At 40.5% G+C, this 19,277-nt stretch overlaps 1 protein-coding gene across 1 annotated transcript in view; it reads left to right on the forward strand.

The window, feature by feature from the left end:
* The first annotated feature begins 7,293 nt into the window (after window positions 1-7,293).
* The window catches only part of ARIH1 (ariadne RBR E3 ubiquitin protein ligase 1), a 117,689-nt gene continuing 105,705 nt past the window's right edge, over window positions 7,294-19,277 (forward strand). The window contains exon 1 of the mRNA XM_032864992.1: window positions 7,294-7,691. Within this exon, the coding sequence (XP_032720883.1) occupies window positions 7,323-7,691 (369 nt within the window). The 5' untranslated portion in view covers window positions 7,294-7,322. The remainder of the gene's footprint in view (window positions 7,692-19,277) is intronic.

A 19,277-nucleotide genomic window follows, 5' to 3' on the forward strand; every position in this document is an offset into this window, starting at 1 on the left:
TTATGTAACTTGGCTAAGGTCATCTACTTAATAACTGAGGCTTCTTGTTCTGGACCCTATGGTGTGGTCACCCTATAGCGCCTCCCAAGGTTAGCTAGGTGAGACTATTAACTTGAGTACAACATTCCTCTGTCTGACCCTCTCCACCTGCAGCCTCCTACACACACTCACCTAGAGGAAAACAAAGGTTCAAGATCATACTTGGCAGTTCATTGTTGTTCAGCAAAAAAAATGTGTCTGCATATACCTAGCTTTGTTTTAGGTAAAAAAAAAAATACCAATCAGTAACTATGAAATAACCCTTTGGGACTATTCCATTCTAATAACATTTAGGTAGAATGTAATGATTTTCATTATTTTACTGACCTTCCAAATTCTTTAAAATGGGAATTCCGTTCAGTGCTTCAGCATTCAAGTGTGTTAAACCACACACGAAACATGTGAAATTACCTTTTCATGAAAGCAAAATGTGAAGCAGCTTATAAAGACTTCTGGATGAGCAGTCATGTGCCACAGGCCCTCCACTACTACCTTACTGATGCTGTCTGTGAAGGTATAGTTGGAAAGACAGAATTGAAAAACCGGTTCCTGCCACATTGCAAAATAACCATAAGGAGTGGCGTCTGGTTCCTGGAGCTAGAAGAAGTGACTATGCCTTTTAAATCATGGTTATTGTCTCAAACAAAACAGATGAACAAAAAACCCCAAACCAAGAGAGAAACCTCCCAAAAAGGAAATTTCTGAAAGCTGTGGGGCCAGGTGGGTCTGTCAGGTGCCGTTGTTCTGGGGTCGCCTTGTTCACTCCAATCTTCAGGTCCTTGAGGCATTTCCCTTTGGCTCCCTGTTGTAGTCCTTTACCCATTCAGAACCTGGCTGCCTTGTATCAGTTATGTCCAGTCAAGCCTCTCTTGCCATGAGGTGTGAGAAGCTGAGGTACCTCCGGGTGTGGTATTTGCCCTACAAAAAACCTAGATCAGGAGAGCTGTGGAGGACATGCACATCAGGCCCTCTCCTCCTCCTCCACACAATCTTCATGTTTTCATAGAGACCTAGGATTAACAGGTAAGAATACCAACAATGATATAATGTCGACAAGATTCAACACTTTTGACGTAAGAAGGCAATAGATGTCTATTGGCCTATAGCTATTGGTTTATATTCATTTATTCTGACATTATAAAAAACTTGGAAGTTTGTTAGGAATGGGAGATACATAGACTACTTGTGTTCTAGGCCTCAAGGTTCAGGTTTGGAATGGCTTGGAAAAACAGCAGTCTCTACGCCTGTGGGTTAGGTGCTCCTGGGAAGGAGGTCAGGAAGAGGGAACAGCAGATGCAAAGGCATAAAGGTATGAGAAAGTCTGGCATACAATGTTTTCTTAGAACACCCCAGTCTAGTGACTTCTGCCTTCTTTAAACTCCTTTAGCATTCACCACCTGTAACATTCTTCTTGGTTTGTGATCTATCTCTGATGCACGGTTACCATTTTTATAGCTAACCTGTTCATTTAAGTCTCTCTCCCTTAAGGAATTTGATTTCTTAGGTGGCAGCCTTCTTTTTTTTAAATCTTTCCAGAATGCCATTGAAAGGTACTTTGCACTTGATAAATACTAATAAGTAACTATTAATTCATTGACCAAAAAAATCATGACTTACATATTTTAAGTTTTCATTAAAAATGCTAAGATTGTATCTATAAGAATAAAGCATAATTATGTAAATAGAGGATAACACATCTACTTATCTATTATTCTATTTTTATGACCTATTTCCAAGTAGGAACAAACATTGCATACAGTCAATGTTTACACTGCCAATCTGGACAACTGTAGGCCTGATAGCAATTACTCCATTTTAACAAACACAAAAGCACATTTTAGAACAGGAATAAGATCATACTACAATTACTGACAATTGCATGGTAAAAACAGTGGACATGAACTCTGAAAACGTGGATGTGAATCAAAGCCCTGTAACCGTTATGAAATTTATTTTTAATTTTTTTCCATCTTTGAGTTTTTTTCCTTATCTATTAAATAAAGTTAAGAATTTCAACTTCACAAGATTGTAAGGACCAAATTAAAAACATACACACACCTGCTGTGGCATAGAGACTCAATAATATATTTGTTCACTTCATGCCCATTATTTGTCCATTCATTCAAACATATCCATAAGGCAACACAACAAACTAGAAACACTGTATACCACAGAGAAACATTTCTTTTGAAAACTTTTGTTATAAACCCACTTTTTGGAGGGCATCTGGGTGGCTCAGTTGGTTAAGCAACTGCCTTCGGCTCAGGTCATGATTCCAGGATCCTGGGATTAAGTCTCGTAGGGCTCCGTACTCCATAGGGAGTCTGCTTCACCCTTTCGCCCCTCCTCCCCCTCTTTCTCTCAATCTCCCTCTCTCTCTCAAATAATAAATAAATAAAATCTTTAAAATAAAAACCCACCTTTTCCTTCAAGTGGTTAAGTCATTAGGACAAACATGTTTCCTTTTGGGGGGATGATCATTTGCTATTTTTTGCTGGAGTATAAGCACACATTAAGGCCAAATTAACGTGTCTTGCAATTACAGGGAACACAGACACTATGGTACATTTTGTACATTTGCCTAATTGCACGAGGACATGTACTCTCCTTCTAGTTCCAGCATTATCTTACCACCTCTTGTAGATGACTACTTTCATAAAATCTTAAGTTCAATAATAGAGTCCTTAGACCCTATATTCCAGAAGAAAGATAAATTAGAGAAAGGACTATAGTCAGGAATCTCAGGTTCTATTTCAGTTATTAGTAACTCTACCAGACTTCTAATGAAGCATATAACCTCAGTTCCTCTAAGCCTTATTTTTACCACATAGAACTGGTATGATAAAGGGTGCCTGGGTGGCTCAGCTGGTTGAGTGTATGTCTGCCTTCGGCTGGAGTCATGACCTCGGGCCCTGTGATTGAGCCCTGTGTCAGGCTCTCTGCTCAGCAGGGAGTCTGCTTCTCCCTCTCCCTCTTCCCCTCTCCCTGTTTGTGCTCTTTCTTATGTAGGTAAATCTTGAAAGAAAGAAAGAAAGAAAGAACGAACTGGTAAGATAAAATCTACCTCTCAACAATGATGTAACGCTTAACTGTGGTTTTTAAGTACACAGATTTTTTTTTTGAGATTTTATTTATTTATTTGACGGAGATCATAAGTAGGCAGAGACGCAGGCAGAGAGAGGAGGAAGCAGGCTCCCCGCTGAGCAGAGAGCCCGATGCAGGACTCTGGGATCATGACCTGAGCCAAAGGCAGAGGCTTTAACCAACTGAGCCACCCAGGCGCCCCCAGACAAATGTTTTTAAAGAAATTTAAAGCACTCAATTAGTTTATTAGTATCTCTCTGCACTTTTGCTAAAATTTAATCTTAAATTTATATTAAAATTTAATTTTTTTACCTCCTGCCCGGTAAAGCACAAGAACTAAAACATTTTTTAAGAAGGCAAAAAATGCTGCATTAAAACAAACTTTATAAACAACATGATAAAAAGTAATTTCTTGGGGCGCCTGGGTGGCTCAGTGGGTTAAAGCCTTGTCCTGTTGTTTACAGATTACTGTACTTCTAGCTGGTAAACACCACAGCTAGAAAGCAGTATACCGACAATACCTTTAAGATCAAGTCACTTAAAAAAACATTGTATGTGGGTCATCCCTTGGACAATTTGGGGCCAGAGAGAAGTTGTTATACTGGTTTCCTTAAATAGCACTATAACCTAACCTGATGCCAAGATAATTTCCAAAATATCAATGGAATGAGTGTTGCTGAAATTCTGGTTATTAAGGTTTATCCTTGAATAAGAGGCCCCAAGATTCAGAAGCCCTGTGATGTTGCCCATGATACTGACCAAAAAAGAAGTTATGAGACTATGGAAAAGATTACTGAGAGAAAAGCAGATCAATATTCTTCCTCAGAAAATGAGGATGATTGAGGCCATGTGCATACTTGCATAATTCAAAAAAATATCAATTAAGAGATTATAAACCCAACTGGCTATCGTTTTTCCCAAAGGTGCAAGGTGACTTATGACACTTTTTTTAAGTTCTAATTTTGTGAGCCCTTCTGTGTTGGGCACTATGTCAAGTGTTTTAAATATATTATTCATTTGATGTTCACAAATAATCTTATGAGAATAGGAATTATAATCCTCCAAAGTCAAGCTCAGAGAGGTTCAGTAATTTGGTCAAGGTTATAGACAGCAACTAGAGGAGCACAGGCAAATTCAGGTCTGTTTCCTCCAAAGCCTAAGCTCTTAACCTTTATCCTACGCTTCTCATCAACATTTTTTTTTAGGATTTTATTTATTTATTTGACAGAGAGAGATCACAAGCAGGCAGAGAGGCAGGTGGAGAGAGAGGAGGAAGCAGGCTCCCTGCGGGGCAGAGAGCCTGATGTGGGGCTTGATCCCAGGACCCTGGGATCATGACCCGAGCAGAAGGCAGAGGCTTTAACCCACTCAGCCACCCAGGTGCCCCTCATCAACATTTTTGACATAAACTCAGAAACTTCTATCTTCAGCCCTACCTCCCCTGACCTTCTGTCTTGTACACTAGTAGATATAACTGCCTATTCAATATTCTACCTGGATGTCTAACAAACACTTCAAATTTAACATGTTTCAGTAAATGGTACCTCCGTTCACCCAGTTCCTCAAGCTCCAAATCTAATACCCATCCTTGATTCTTCTAACAATCCCACAGTTAAGCCATCAGGAAAGCTATTGGCTTTACTTTCAAATTATACCTGAACGACTTCTCATCATCTCTACTATCACAACTCTGGCCCAAGCCATTATCATTATTCACCCAGACTGCTGAGAGAGCCTCATAATTGGTCTCTGCTTTCATAGCCCATTCTTCACAAAGCCGCCATAGTTCTTATTTTTTTTTTAGCCATAGTTTTTTAAAATGCATATTATATTATTTCATTCTTCTGCTTAAAACCTGTTAATGACTCCCTTTGCAATAATGTAAACTTCCTAAGACAGCCTTAAAGCTCTGCTGCCCCCCTGCCTTGATAGGCCTTCTCTGACTTTATCCCTTAACACTCTCTTCTTTGCTCAGCAAGCTTGTCACATTGGTCCTTATGATTTCAAATTTCTCTGCGATGTGAAGTTATCTACTATGAGAGGATTTGGAAAGACGGCAGTGGGGGTTTGAGAAAACTGGTGAAGAGGGAGGACAATTCAGAAAATTTTAACAGGATTGCTGGATGGTGTTGATGGTTCAGTTGTGCTTGATAACTGGAATTTAACGATAAAATGCATGTGATTATGCAAATTTCTCCAAATTGCTCTAGTACCAAAGGGGACAATAAGGATGGTAGGATTTATTCAAGGTAGGGGTAGGATGAAAAAAATGGGGCAAAGGAGTTATGGGTACTCCCAAGTGTAACTGAATCCCCCCCCACCCCCAAACGATGTAACGATGGAGTAGAGAGAAAGGTTGCTAGTCTCCTCAGCTTACCCCAGCTGTGGCAACAACCTAGAATTGCTAAGTAGAAATAGAATCAAAGGACCAAGACCTACCAGCATTTCTGTTAAAAGCTTTAAATTACAAATCCAGATTATTTTGGGTAATTCTGATTATTTAAACATTTACAGAATTGACAAATGGGTAGGAGCTTGTTTACATTTTAAAGGCATTTTTCAATTTTAAAAATCCATTTCCAAAGGGAATCTGTAATTTTAACAGTAAGATTTATCAGTAAATTAGGGATTCAGATTTTTAAAATTGTCTAATCTGGTCAATCCTTTAGGTTATCCCAAGAGGGTGCTTTCTTAGACCTCTTCCTCCTTCAGGACACTTCTCTGGTTCTCCTGTCTTACTTAGAAAGATTTAAGTCCATTCTTAGAATGGCGTAAAATACTCTTACTGTCCTGACCCTTAACTTGCCCAGTATTTTCCCATTTATCCCCTTTGCGCTATAAGCTGCTGAGACATAAACTACTTTGCACCTACTGTGCTTTTGTTTCTGTTACTCTCAGTCTAGATCATCTTCCCTACCTTCTCTGTTATACTCCCAGCCATCTATCAACACATAGCTCACACAGTACATTTCTAGGTAAGAGACAAGCACTGTCTTTCTGCTATATTTGGTCCTTGTAGATACTCCTATAACTGCTTGTCTTGGGTTATATTACAATGCATTTTATATACTCTGTAGTACCTAATCCGTATTATGCATTATAAAGCATTTTTATGATTGATGTTTTAGGTGACCCAGCTGCTGAAACAGGGAGTGCTCTGTGTTCTTGGTCAAGTCCCTTTCCCTTCGAGCCTCAGATAACACAATGGGTACTGTGGTTCCGTGGAGACGAGAGAACGTATGTAGAGCCCTTACACGGTGCTCCATTAAGGAAAGCCGCGACTGTTTACATTGTTTAGGGCCCTGAATAGGTAGGTTCCTGCTGAGCTGAGTTCAGGAAACGCTTCTCTATATGACGTCACTATCAGCGACTTAAAAAACCACTGCACGTCTGTCCCGGAGTACAGAAGCGGAACTACTTAAAACGAGGTTCACCTGTCCCTCAGTTCACAGGTTCCGCCTGAAAAGATTTCCATTTAGTAGCTCGGGCAGTAGGAATGTGAGCTCAACAGCCAAGGACTTCCCCGAATTACTCCAGGGTGGGCGGGAAGTGTCTCCACCGCCCGGTGGGAAGGCCACCTTCGCTAGATTCAGAGAAGCGGGTGCATCCCTATGGCCTGCGGCAAAACCCAGCGCCGGGTCCAGGAGCGCTTCTCCCGGTAACGAGGAGTCTGCACCCTCCTCACGAGCAGGATTCACTGGTGTCGGACCACAGCCGGAAGCCAGAGGGCGATTCCCGCGGTGCCGCGCTCCCGGTGCCAGGCCGGGCCGTGGGGTCTCCCCGTTCTCCACGCAGGGGCGGCGGGGCGGGGCGCAGTGACGCCAAGAGGAGTGACGCGACGACGCAGCGCGACGCGGTGACGCACGCCCCTTTGTTGGCTCAGTAGCGGTAGCAGCGGCCGTGGAGGTGGCGCTGGGGACTGTTTTCTCTCGGAGGCCGGAGCGGAGCCGCGTCTGACTGAGGCGGGCGGCAAGCGGCCCCCTCGCTCCCTCCCTCCCTCCTCCGCGCCCTCCCCGCCGCCGCCGCCGCCAGCCGCCAACCGCCAACCGCCGCGCCCGGGGAGGAGCCGCGGCCCGCGGGGCTGGAGCCAGGCCTGCGTCCGGACATCAGCCGGAGCCGGAGCGAGAGCCGGGGCCTCGGCGTCCCCGCCCTCTCCCCGCCTCAGGGCCAGCGTTCGCCGGGCCCTCGCGTGTCGCGCCATGGACTCGGACGAGGGCTACAACTACGAGTTCGACGAGGACGAAGAGTGCAGCGAGGAGGACAGCGGCGCCGAGGAGGAGGAAGACGAGGACGACGATGAGCCTGACGATGATAACCTGGATCTGGGCGAGGTGGAGCTGGTGGAGCCCGGGCTGGGCGTCGGCGGGGAGCGGGACGGACTGCTGTGCGGGGAGACGGGCGGCGGCGGCGGCAGCGCTCTGGGGCCCGGCGGTGGCGGTGGCGGCGGCGGCGGCGGCGGCGGGCCAGGGCACGAGCAGGAGGAGGATTACCGCTACGAGGTGCTCACGGCCGAGCAGATTCTGCAACACATGGTGGAATGTATCCGGGAGGTCAACGAGGTCATCCAGGTGAGGGTGGCCGCCGCGCTGGCTTGACCTGGCCGGACTGGGGAGCAGATTCGGCGGCCCGAGGGGCAGGCCTGGGCCTGGTGCGCAACTCAGCCCGGTGCCTCCCGGCCCTGTCTCCTCCGCTGCCTCTGCTGGGGATAGAGGGTGTCGAAAGCAGACATTCGCGGGTTAGCCGGGTGTGGGGAGGTGCGCTGGGGGCGGTGCTTTTCCAGGTCCTGCTATGGCGGAGGCCTTCGGCCGCCGAACACTTCTCTTGCGGGCAATTCCTGCCTGTCCCTGGGCCCGGTGTCCTTCCTCCGGCCGGAGGAGCGCCTACAGGGGCGGGGCGGGGCGGAGGCGGGGTGGAGAAGAGCAGAACGAACGCGGCCCCTGAGAGGGTTATCCCGGCCTTCATTCTCGCTTGAGCACTTTTGGAAGGGGTTGGAGTAGGCCTAAGCAGCTTGGTGTACGGTTGCCCCAAGTGGGCACCGGTTAATAAAGAAATGGATCTGCTTGGCAGTCTTAAGTGCCTTACTTAAAGGTGGGGGAAGGGAACTGTTTCTCGGAAGAGGTGCTGATGGGCCTTCTTTTCCGATGGTGAAGCTTCTGCTCTCATCTTTTTATGTCGTTGCTGGCTGTTTGGGACCTAATGCTACTTTTCATTGGTAGCCAATGACTGACTTGAAGCTGTTGGAATGGCTACTGCATATTGCATACCCAGCCTTGCAGCTAAAACAACAAAACGCAGTGTTACTGTCTAATATTAGACAAGACTCTATTGTGAGTTAGAAAGTAGGGGCTTTCTGCTTCTGGACCCTTTTCTCTGATAATTTTTATTTCTTGGTGAGTTAGGCTTGGTTTAAGTTGATAACACAACTCATTTGATCTCGTGGGTCAGATTTTGCATTTTTGAGCTTTAGGAAGTCCAAAGTTTACATGTGTTTGGAAAAAAAATTATGAGGGGCCAGGGATACGATTGAAGAATAAAAATGAAGTTTTGATTCAGTGCAACTTTCAGAAAACACTAGTTACATATGAGGAAACTATATACAGGAGCAAGTTACTATTACCTTCTTCTACCTCAGTCATTACTCCCCCCCACCCCCAAATTAATTGGTTAACATTCACTGGGAAATTGGCAGTAGTATGTCACTGCTACTTGTTAACAGTTTGCATGAATAGCAGATTTTTACAGTATTGTCTAGTAAGGAATACTTTCAATTGAACCGTCTATTTTGGCTCATTTGGAGACCCTGTTTTGAATAATAGTAAGTAAAAAAAAATCTGATAAACAGTGGACATCTCAAACTTTCATAGGGATACTGCAATCTGAGGAGGAAATTGAAGGTATATAGAAGGAAAATAAGTTTTATTGCTCTTTTTCTGCTTCTAAAAATATGACAGTTCTTAGGCCACTAAGTTGAGACTTTTTTCTTTTTTTGAGGAAACTTTATTAAAAGAAGTTAGAGTAAAACCTTGAATTCTCTTCTCATTTATTTACCACCACAGTACATAAAATCCAATGTTTTCAAACTTACCTGTTTTATTGACATGTTAGGCCTTTAAAAATGCATGGATAATGGATATTTATTATTTAACTTCTTTGTTTTCATGTAGTAAATCTCATCCAGCTTTTCTCAGCTCTTAGGTGTGTCTTAAGCACTGAGGCCAAACCTTAGAAGTTCTTCATGTCACTTCTGGAACAGGGATGTAGCTAATGCATATGACTTCATTCTTTCTTTGTTAGTTTAGGGGAGAGAGAATAAACACAGATGAACTGAGCTAATACGGACCACAAAAAACGGGGTTTTTTTGTTTGTTTGTTTTTAAGAGGTGTCCATGCCTGATTTTTGAAAACTATCTTTTTCCTAGTTGATCTCATGTTAAGGTCTCTTAAATGGTATTCCTGAATATATGAGTATCAGTTCCTTGTTAAGTTTATATTTCGACCTACCAGTAAAGGAAAGAATAGGGTTTATCCCAGGTCATCTTTTCTCCAAATGGTGTGCTTCTTAGATCTAAACTAGGCTTTGGTTGTGGTAATTGTTTTTTTATGTTAGTTTTAAACTTAAAAAGTTACACTGGTCATACATGCACACTCTAAGAAAAAACTGACTAGGCAAGGAAAAAAAAAGACGAGATCTACACCAAGAGAGATACATAAAATTTGAAGTTAGTTATCTTTTCAGAGCTCTGGGTGAGCTATACATATATTTTAACAACATCAGAATTATACTATATATTCTCGTTTTCAGTAGAAAAAAGCAGGTTATGGAAACAGAAGGAATCTCAACAGTTTTCTCTTGTTAATAACTGCTTCCATTTTCAGTGTTTATATGATTATAAATCTAGACGTTTATTTAATCAGTCCATTATTATTGGCCTTCGTTTTTATTTTCTAGTTTCTGGCTCTTACTAACTTCATTGGGAATATTGTCATAGATAAATCTTTGAATGTTTTATTTTCTAGGATAGATTGAATTGCTGAGTCAAATGATGTGATTATTTTCAAGGCATTTGATACATACTACCTACCACATTGCTTTAAGAAAGGTTATGTTAGTTTCCCCCCACCAGTCAGTGCTTAATTAGGATAAAATAGTCATCATTTTAAAAATTTGCTTTAAAAAAAAAAAAAAAAGAAGGTGAAGAGAACTTTTAACATGTATCTTAGGACATTGGTATTTCTTTTGTAATTTGCCCTTTGCTTTTGCTCATTTTGAGCCCTTTTAGGGATTTTTATCTATTGCTTTATAAAACCTCTTTATATTCGTTGAGGTTTTTAAAGATCATTTCTCTAGGTTTTTTAGTTGAAAAAATGGTCTAATGTGGCAATAAGTTTTAAGTTTATCAAATTAAAACCCCTTGTTTTACTTCACATTAGAGAGCTTACTGTTAATTCTAAAAAATTTTAAATTCCCTGCTCCCCAGTGCTACTTTTCAGTATGAAATCAGGTATGTTATTAGTGAATTTGAAAATAAATTTGCAGGAGATAAAGATTGAAATGTGAAAAGATTGCCAGATTAATTTTTCCTTGGGAATTTTATTACTACTTTGGGAAGAATAATTCTGGGCAACATTAGATAATATTGTAATTTGTAGATATCTGTGGGTGAGTTTTAGCTTTCATATGAGTTAACACTTTTTGTTTTAGAAGACTCTTGGTTTTCTAGCTTCTGTAACTCTCTTGTTATAATTTGTTTAGTTTGGCTTTGTTATATTTAAATCTTTGTGGCTACCTAGAACTTTCAAGAATAGATCAAGGGTTTTGTTTAACCTATACCAATATTAAAGAAGTACTAAAAGCCCTTAACTTACCCAACTGTATTTACTTAACTAGTATTATTGAACAGTGGATTTCTAATGTAATTGCTTTAACAGCTCGGTAGTTTATTAAACACCACACAGTTCTGCGACTGAGAGGCCTTTCAACTTGCTATTTTGTGTTTCCACAACATTATTCAGCACATGTTGGTTGTGCTTGTGCATGTATGCCAGTCACCGTATTAACTAGATTAGAGGGCATGGTTCTTGCCTAAGGAGCATATAAAGGTGGGGAACATAGAGGTCCTTGGGCTTCATTCCCAGAGATGGTTGTTCATCAGTTAAGTCTGAGTTGGAGCCTAAGCATTTATATATTTTTAGCCACTCCAGTGATAGTTCTTAACCACTGGGATAGTCATAGTTCATCTACTGTCATGATTTTGACTCGGGGAGAATGAGTAGAGTGAGAAGGTGGTAACCCTTAGGCATACTCCTTTTTAAAATTAATTAATTTATTAAAGATTTTATTTATTTATTTGAAAGAGAAGCGAGCACAGCAGGGAGAGCTGGAGAGGGAGAAGCAGGCTTCTCGCTGAGTAGGAAGCCCCATGCGGCGCTCAATCCCAGGACCCAGAGATCATGACCCGAGCTGAAGGCAGAGGCTTAACTTACTGAGCCCCAGGAATACTACTTTTTTTTTTTTTTTAAAGATTTTATTTATTTCTTTGACAGAGACCGATCACAAGTAGGCAGAGAGGAAAGCAGGCTCCCTGCTGAGCAGAGAGCCCGAAGCGGGACTCGATCCCAGGACCCTGAGATCATGACCCGAGCCGAAGGCAGAGGCCTTAACCCACTGAGCCACCCAGGCGCCCAGGAATACTACTTTTAAAGGATGTGCTGCAGAGGAGGAGCGTAGGCTGATGGGTATGAGTGGTCACAGAGAAGGTATAAAGAAGTGGGTGGGTGTCTTGCTATTTTAAGGTTTATTATGCTAAATAGCCCGTTTTAAAGACAACAGATATCTTTACAGGGGAAATTTTCTAGTGGCTGTTGAAGTTTTTAATTTTATTTCAGCTCTTTATTTAATTAAAAGACTTAAAGAAGTTCTAAGGTGAGGTTTCAAGCATAAATTGAGAGGCAGTGTATACCAGCATTATTGACTCAGAGTCAGTTCTAGCCCTGGACATTGGAGGAAAAACTCCAAATGGCAAGTTTTGTTTACATCTCAGAACCTTCAGTTTTTGTTTTTGTTTTTGTTTTTTTTTAAATATGGGAAGTAGTTAAGAGAGTTGAACTACTAGATTGGCCTTTTTTTCTTTTTACATTGATTTTTTTTTTTTAATCTAACATCCTTTTATAACCTTAGTTAATTGGAGATGCTCACTGTTTCAAAGAAGTGAATTCAAGTGAATTCAAGTGTGCAAATCAGGATGAACTTAAATTGGCTAACTTATTTGTGTAGGGAGTGGAAGAGGGAGAGGAAGGGGATAGAGTGTGTATCTTGAAGCTGTTAATTAAAAGTATTTGGTATAGTTTATTCCTCTTGATTTTCTGTCTTTTCCCACCTGATCTTGAACTTATTTGAGCCATAAGTTTTAAATTCTATTAATTCTTATTAAATCGCTTATGGCAGTAGTCCTGTGAATCAAACTCTGGAGGTGGGGTCCAGCCGTTGGTTTAAATGAGCGTTCCAGGTGATGCTGATGCAAGCTCAAGTTTGAGAACCACTGATGCAGTTGAAATTTAACAGCGTTTTTCAGTGTGTTATCAGTATAGTGATAAATTACAACAGAGGTGGATTAATGGTGGAAAGCAAGTTGTTTAAGAAACTAATAAAAGGAAAATTTCAAAAGCGCTTCACAGCGCTTGCTGGGCTAATAGAGTTGGAGGGGATTTGTCATTATTACTGGTATCCTTCAGATAAAGTGATCTTTAATTCAGTTATTTCAAACGTGCAAACCAAAGTAGTGGCACCTTACATTCTAGGTTGGAGCACTTGGTTTTCTTTCCACTTCTTTTTTTTTTTTTTTACACAAAAATATTTGAGTTTCTTTATTTAATATGTTGGAAAAAAATAAAAGGTTTTGGATACTGTAACTGCTCCTGCTCAGTACTGTAGTAAATAGTGAAGAGAATATGAGAAGACATTCTCAAGGAGTTGATGATCTCTTTTAATTTAGACACTCAAAGCTATTGGGTCAGAAAGTCTTTTCATCAGGTGCTAAGTGGATAGTAATAGGTATTCATGGAAGAGAAATCTGTGGGTGTTATCTGGCTAGGATTGGATGGCTAGGATTTGGATAGATAGGAAAAAGGGATATAAAGCCATTTTAAGAAATTGAATGAAGTGAGAACAAGGAAAGTGTCTGAATAATGGTGAGGTTCACTAAAGTAGAACAGAGTTTGTAAATTGTGGGTGGTTAAGGTTGCAGAAACTGGAAGGTTTGATATTCTGAAGAAAGGCAGGAGCCATCAGATTCCTTTATTTTGGGTTTGACATATGGTAGCTGTATGTATTAGTTCAACTCTACATTTCCTCAAAACTCAGTGGCTTAAAAACACTATCTTACAGTTTCTATGGGTCATGATTCTGGGTGCAGCTGAGTTAGGTTAGGTGCCTCTGGCTCAGGGTCTCATGTTAACTCCATTAAGGTTGCAAGCAAGGTATCAGTTAAATTGCAGTTCTCAAGGCTTGAGGAGGGGAGATTCCCCTTTCATTGTCAGGCCTCAGATTTTCACTGGCTGGTTGTTGGCCAGAGACAAAAGTACCTTGCCATGTGGGCTTCTCCAGAATATGGCTTATAATAGTTTCTTTTCCTCAGAATGAAGAGTCTGAGAGCCCCCAAGATAGAAGACAGTCTTTTTATAATTTCATTTCAGTTGACATCCCATCACTTTGTCCTGTTCTACTTGTTATAAGTGATTAACTGTATCCACACACTCAAGGGGAGGAGGTTACACAGGTGTGAAGATAAAGAGGTGAGGGATCCTTCGGGCCATCTCAGAGGCTCTTCCATCATCTACATACAGTTTGGCTTTGTCAGGAGGTGAAGGACAACCATTGTATAATGCTTATCTATCTATTTAATTTATATACAAGTAAGAGGCATAGTAGTTTGGATTTTTTTACTTAGGATTAACTATAAATTATTTGTATTTGGCTTTAAATGATAAGCATTCTTAATTACTTTCCAATGGCTAAGATTAAAAGAAATAGCTTGCAGTCTCTGAGAATTGGAAGAAATTTGAGATTCTTCAGTCCAATAATTTTTTTCTTTTTTCTTTTTTTTTTTTAATTTTTTTTTTTAAGATTTTATTTATTTATTTGACAGAGATCACAAGCAGGCAGAGAGGCAGGCAGAGAGAGAGGAGGAAGCAGGCCCCCCGCTGAGCAGAGAGCCCAATGCGGGGCTCGATCCCAGGACTCTGAGATCATGACCTGAGCCGAAGGCAGCGGCTTAACCCACTGAGCCACCCAGGCGCCCCTTCTTTTTTAACTTTAGCTACGTTGTGGAATCACCTGGGGATTTTTTTTCACACTTTTAATTGCAGTTGTAAGAAACAACGATAGCATAGTGATCCCACATACCCTTTGCTGATTTTTCTACGGTGATACCACCTTGCAAAACTAGCATAATGTCACAACCAGTGAGTGTATTGACATTAATGTGGTCTTACTCAGATTTCTTTCCCTGAGATTTTTGTTTTAAAGGCAGGCACTCAGACCCCACAGCAGACTAAGCAGTGGGTCTCTGGGAGTTTGGACCATGCATTGTCTTTAAACAGAAATTTTCCCTGGATTATTTTAATGCACACCCAGGGCTGAGAGTCCTTGTTCTTGTTTGTTGTCTCTAAGAATCCTCTCAGTAACATTCCAGTCTCTGCTTAACTACAGATAAATGACAGTGAAGTAGCTCATTTCAAATTTAACTCTTGATTTTTTTAAATGTAATTAAAATCTGCTATTGTAACTTTCGCCTATTGTTCTTAGGGTCACTCTTTTGATAAAGTTGTTTTTTAAAATAATTGTTGTGTTAGAAGCTTTTCTTCCTGAAGTTAATGAGACCCTCTTTCTTCATACAACAATGAACCTGTATTTTTGATAAAATTAATATTGACTGCATTTCTATTTTCTACTAGACCTTTCTCTTAATAGGCATAATATGACAGGCCATAACTTGGCTAAGACTTCAACAATATACAGGTCATCTTTTCTATGTTATCATACTATTACTATGTAGCTTTGTTAAATAGCCTAATTATTCCTATTAAAGGATGGGATAAATGTAAGAATGAGGATTTATTTGGCTGACATTTGATGATCACTTCTGAAAGAATGAACTATAATCAGAGGCTTCTAACCTGGGATGGTTGTATCTTTTGGGGCCCATGGAGATAGTAGTGGCAGTTTTTACCCTTTCTTCCCCCAGCATTAAAAAAAACTATTTAAAACAGAGCAAAACAGGGGCACCTGGGTGGCTCAGTGGGTTAAAGCCTCTGCCTTTGGCTCGGGTCATGATCCTCAGGGTCCCGGCATCCAGCCCCGAGTTGGGTTCTCTGCTTGGCGGGGAACCTGCTTCCCCCTCTCTCTTTGCCTGCCTCTCTGCCTACTTGTGATCTCTCTTTCTCTCAAATAAAATCTTAAAAAAAAATAAAAATAAAAAATAAAACAGAGCAAAACAAAACTGCCCAAGTGAGTTAAAATGTGGGCCATTGTTGGGTCTTTAGTTCTAAAAGAATAGCACGTTTTATAGAGTCATTCGATTTCCATAATCATGTAAGAATCCAAATTTTTGCTTTTTTCCCTAAAATTTCATTTTAACAGTGATTGGAGGTCATCTGGAATTAGTTTGAATAATGTCTCATTTCTCGATGTATCTTGGTGAATAGTTGATGTCCAGTTGGTATTTGAGTTAAACTGATGGGTAGTTAGTATCTTGGAAGGCAGTTTAAGAAGTTCTTACTGAAATAGCAACGTTCTGGCAGATTAACTTTTCAGAGCTCTACTTTTTTCGTTTTTAAAAATGAGAATGCTAGTATTAGGGTCAAAAGAATGTGAGGATTTGAGTGAGAAATGCCAAATACTGTACTGGAAGTTTTTTCATGTAATTTTTTTCTTCATGTAAACATCATTCAATAGCATTTTTAATTTTTGCTATGTTCCATTTAAAGGAAGTGTCAGAAGTGACCTGACACTTAATACATTTTGGCAAAAAGTACAGCAGATAATGAAGTATTAGGTAACATTTCCTTATTACTAAGACATTTGTTTAGACAAAGCTAAGAATAGCTATAATCCCAGACACTTCTCCCCAGGCTTACTTTGCAGTCTCCTTTGAAACTGTCATACTTCTAATTCAAATATTAACAGACTCCAGTTGCTTGGTAATATATCCTTTCTCTTAATCACAATTGTACATTTTTAAGGGATTAAGTAGAAGCTAGAGACTAAGAAGTATTTTCTGATTCTTAGCAAGTATTTACAAGTAAAAACCTGTAAAGTGTGACATTTTGGACAGGTATTTCTCTGAAACCCACTTGAAACCCAGATTTACTGTATTGTCTCCTCAAGGCTCTTCTTTCTTTAAATTACCAGTTAACTGTTCGTGGAATTTGAGAGTCACCCTTAAATTTTTCCCCCTGCATTTCCCATATCCAATTAGCCCTGATCAAGTTACCTCTGAAATTTGTTATTCCTGTTCTTTTTACAAACTAATCCTAATCTAAGGCCTCTTTTTATTTTGCCTCATTGTCTACAGGCTTCCAGTCTATGTCATACTACCAAATACAAATGTAGTAGTCATTTTCCTGCTAAAAAAAACTCATTGTCCGCCCCTTCCCCCGCCCCTTACTATTATAAGTCTTGTCCAGATTCCTTTATATGGCATTCATGGCTTCCTCATCTTAGTGTCAGCGCATTTTTTTCAGTGTCAGCTGCTGCTGTTCCTGATTCTCCCATCTCCCCCCCCCAACTGCACCACTTATAATTTCTTTCCTTCTTTTTATTGCTCTATGTTGGGTTTATAATTTCCTAATACATAAAACACATTTGTGTTTTCTTAAATTTGCTCAAGCTCCTCCCTCTTGTGTTACTCTTTCTCCTCTCAATTGCCTGATGTACTTCTATTCAGACCCTGCTCAGATACTACTGTATCTCTTGCCAGGTCCCTCTTCTTTACCTTTCTAGTGCTTCCTTATTTTGTTTGCATGGTGCTTCATGTAGATATTGGTATAGCCTGCATGAGGTTGAAATATAGCCATCCCAATACCTAAGTCTCCACAGCCAGATGTGAGGGACTTGAGTATGAGAGCTGAATCTTCCACATCCATAGCATATGGCACATTAACAGTCTTTGCTGTAGTAGAAACTCAGTAAATACTTGAAATTTGTCCTTGCCTAGTAAATGCTTACTTCCTCAGTTTCCTTATCATATACCAAGGGGAGCTAGGTAAGATTTTCTTCTGGTGCTAATAAGTTATTTTATGATTTGTAGGTAATGCCACAGTCATAGTGTAAGAAGCAAGAAAAAAACTGTTTAAATTCCAAGAGGACAGCTTTTTTTTTTTTTTTAATATTTATTTATTTCACAGACAGAGATTACAAGTAGGCAAAGAGGCAGGCAGAGAGAGGAGGAAGCAGGCTCCCCGCCGAGCAGACAGCCCCATGCAGGGCTTGATCCCAGGACTCTGGGATCATGACCTGAGCCGAAGGCAGAAGCCCTAACCCACTGAGCCATCCAGGCGCCCCGAGGACAAGCTTTTTAAGTGCTCGGAATATATAGTGACATTTTTAAAGCTTATCGTTTGCATGTGGTTCCCTGGCACTTATATGAACTGACAGTGATATAAAAACAATTGAGTCACTAATGCTGTAGTTCTCAAAGTATGGTCTATGAAAGCACAACTATTGTATGATAATACTAAGACGTTTGCCTTTTTTAATGTTCTGACCTTTGTTCTAATGGTGCAGAATGCAGTGGGTAGGTAAAACAATGGGAATCTTAGCACGAATCACATCAGTGGCATCCAACTATACAAGTAGTCATTGTATTCTTCACCTCTACAGACAGTAAAAAAATAACATTTTCACTTGGTCTGGATGAAGTAGTAAAAGTTACTAGTTTTATTATATCTTATCCCTTAAGTACACATCTTTTTCATAGCGTGGGTGGTAAAGTAGGCTTAGGTGGAGCTGTGTGTGAAGCACTTGGGCATACTGAAGTTACAGAGGTTGTCTTGAAGAAGACATCTGTACAGTTTTTTTTTTTTTTAAAGATTTTATTTTTATTTATTTCACAGAGAGAGATCACAAGTAGGCAGAGGGGCAGGCAGAGAGAGGGGGAAGCAGGTTCCCTGCTGAGCAGAGACCCCGATGCGGGACTCGATCCCAAGACGCTGAGATCATGACCTGAGCTGAAGTCAGAGGCTTTAACCCACTGAGCCACCCCGGTGCCCCGACATCTGTGCAGTTTGATTTGTGAGCGGAACAAGCCACTTGTTTGATGGAACACCCATTTTTTTCTTGAATGACTGACTGGCTTTTTTTGTTTTTTAGACAAATGGCAAACATATGGTGAATGTTTCTCCAAATGAATGAAATACACCTGTTATTTCAAGGAAAAGTGCTAACAGTATGTTGCTAATGATAACATTTTTAAAGTTTTTAAGTGAAAATTAGAATTTTGGAAAACTTATGTTTGCTACTGTGAGACTGACTGCTTCCTAATATTTAAAAACTTCTGATGAAATATTGTGTAATAAAATATATCAATATTTGGAAGATCAGTTTAACTTAATGAACCAATATTTTCCAAATGACCAATTTTCCATTGACCAATTTTGATACTTCACAGTCATGCATTGGTAAATGAGCCATTCAGAGTACAAGATAGATCACCAAGAATATGAAAAGTTCTTTGACATGGTTTCAAATTCTACCTTGCAAACAGCTTTTACGATACAACCACTTTTTGCATTTTGGTGTAATTTCAAGAAGAATATCCATAATTAAGTGAAAAGCCTATGAAATTGTTCCTCTTTGGGACGCCTGGGTGGCTTAGTTGGTTAAGCATCTGCCTTTGGCGCAGGTCATGCTCCCAGGGTCCTGGGATCAAGCCCCACATCAGGCTCCTTGTCAGCAGGGTGCCTGCTTCTCCCTCTGCCTGCTCTGCCTCTTCTGCCTGCAGCTCTCCATGCTTCTGCTCTCTCTGACAAATAAATAAATAAAATTTTTTAAAAAAGTGTTCATCTTCAAAAACCTTACATATATATTTTTTATATATATAATTTATACTAAATTAAGTTTATTAAATTAAAATGTGTGTGTGTGTGTGTGTGTGTGT

The sequence above is a fragment of the Lontra canadensis genome, unplaced genomic scaffold (assembly GCF_010015895.1).
Source record: "Lontra canadensis isolate GAN:19392208 unplaced genomic scaffold, GSC_riverotter_1.0 scaffold28, whole genome shotgun sequence".
Classification (NCBI taxonomy): Eukaryota; Metazoa; Chordata; class Mammalia; order Carnivora; family Mustelidae; genus Lontra; species Lontra canadensis.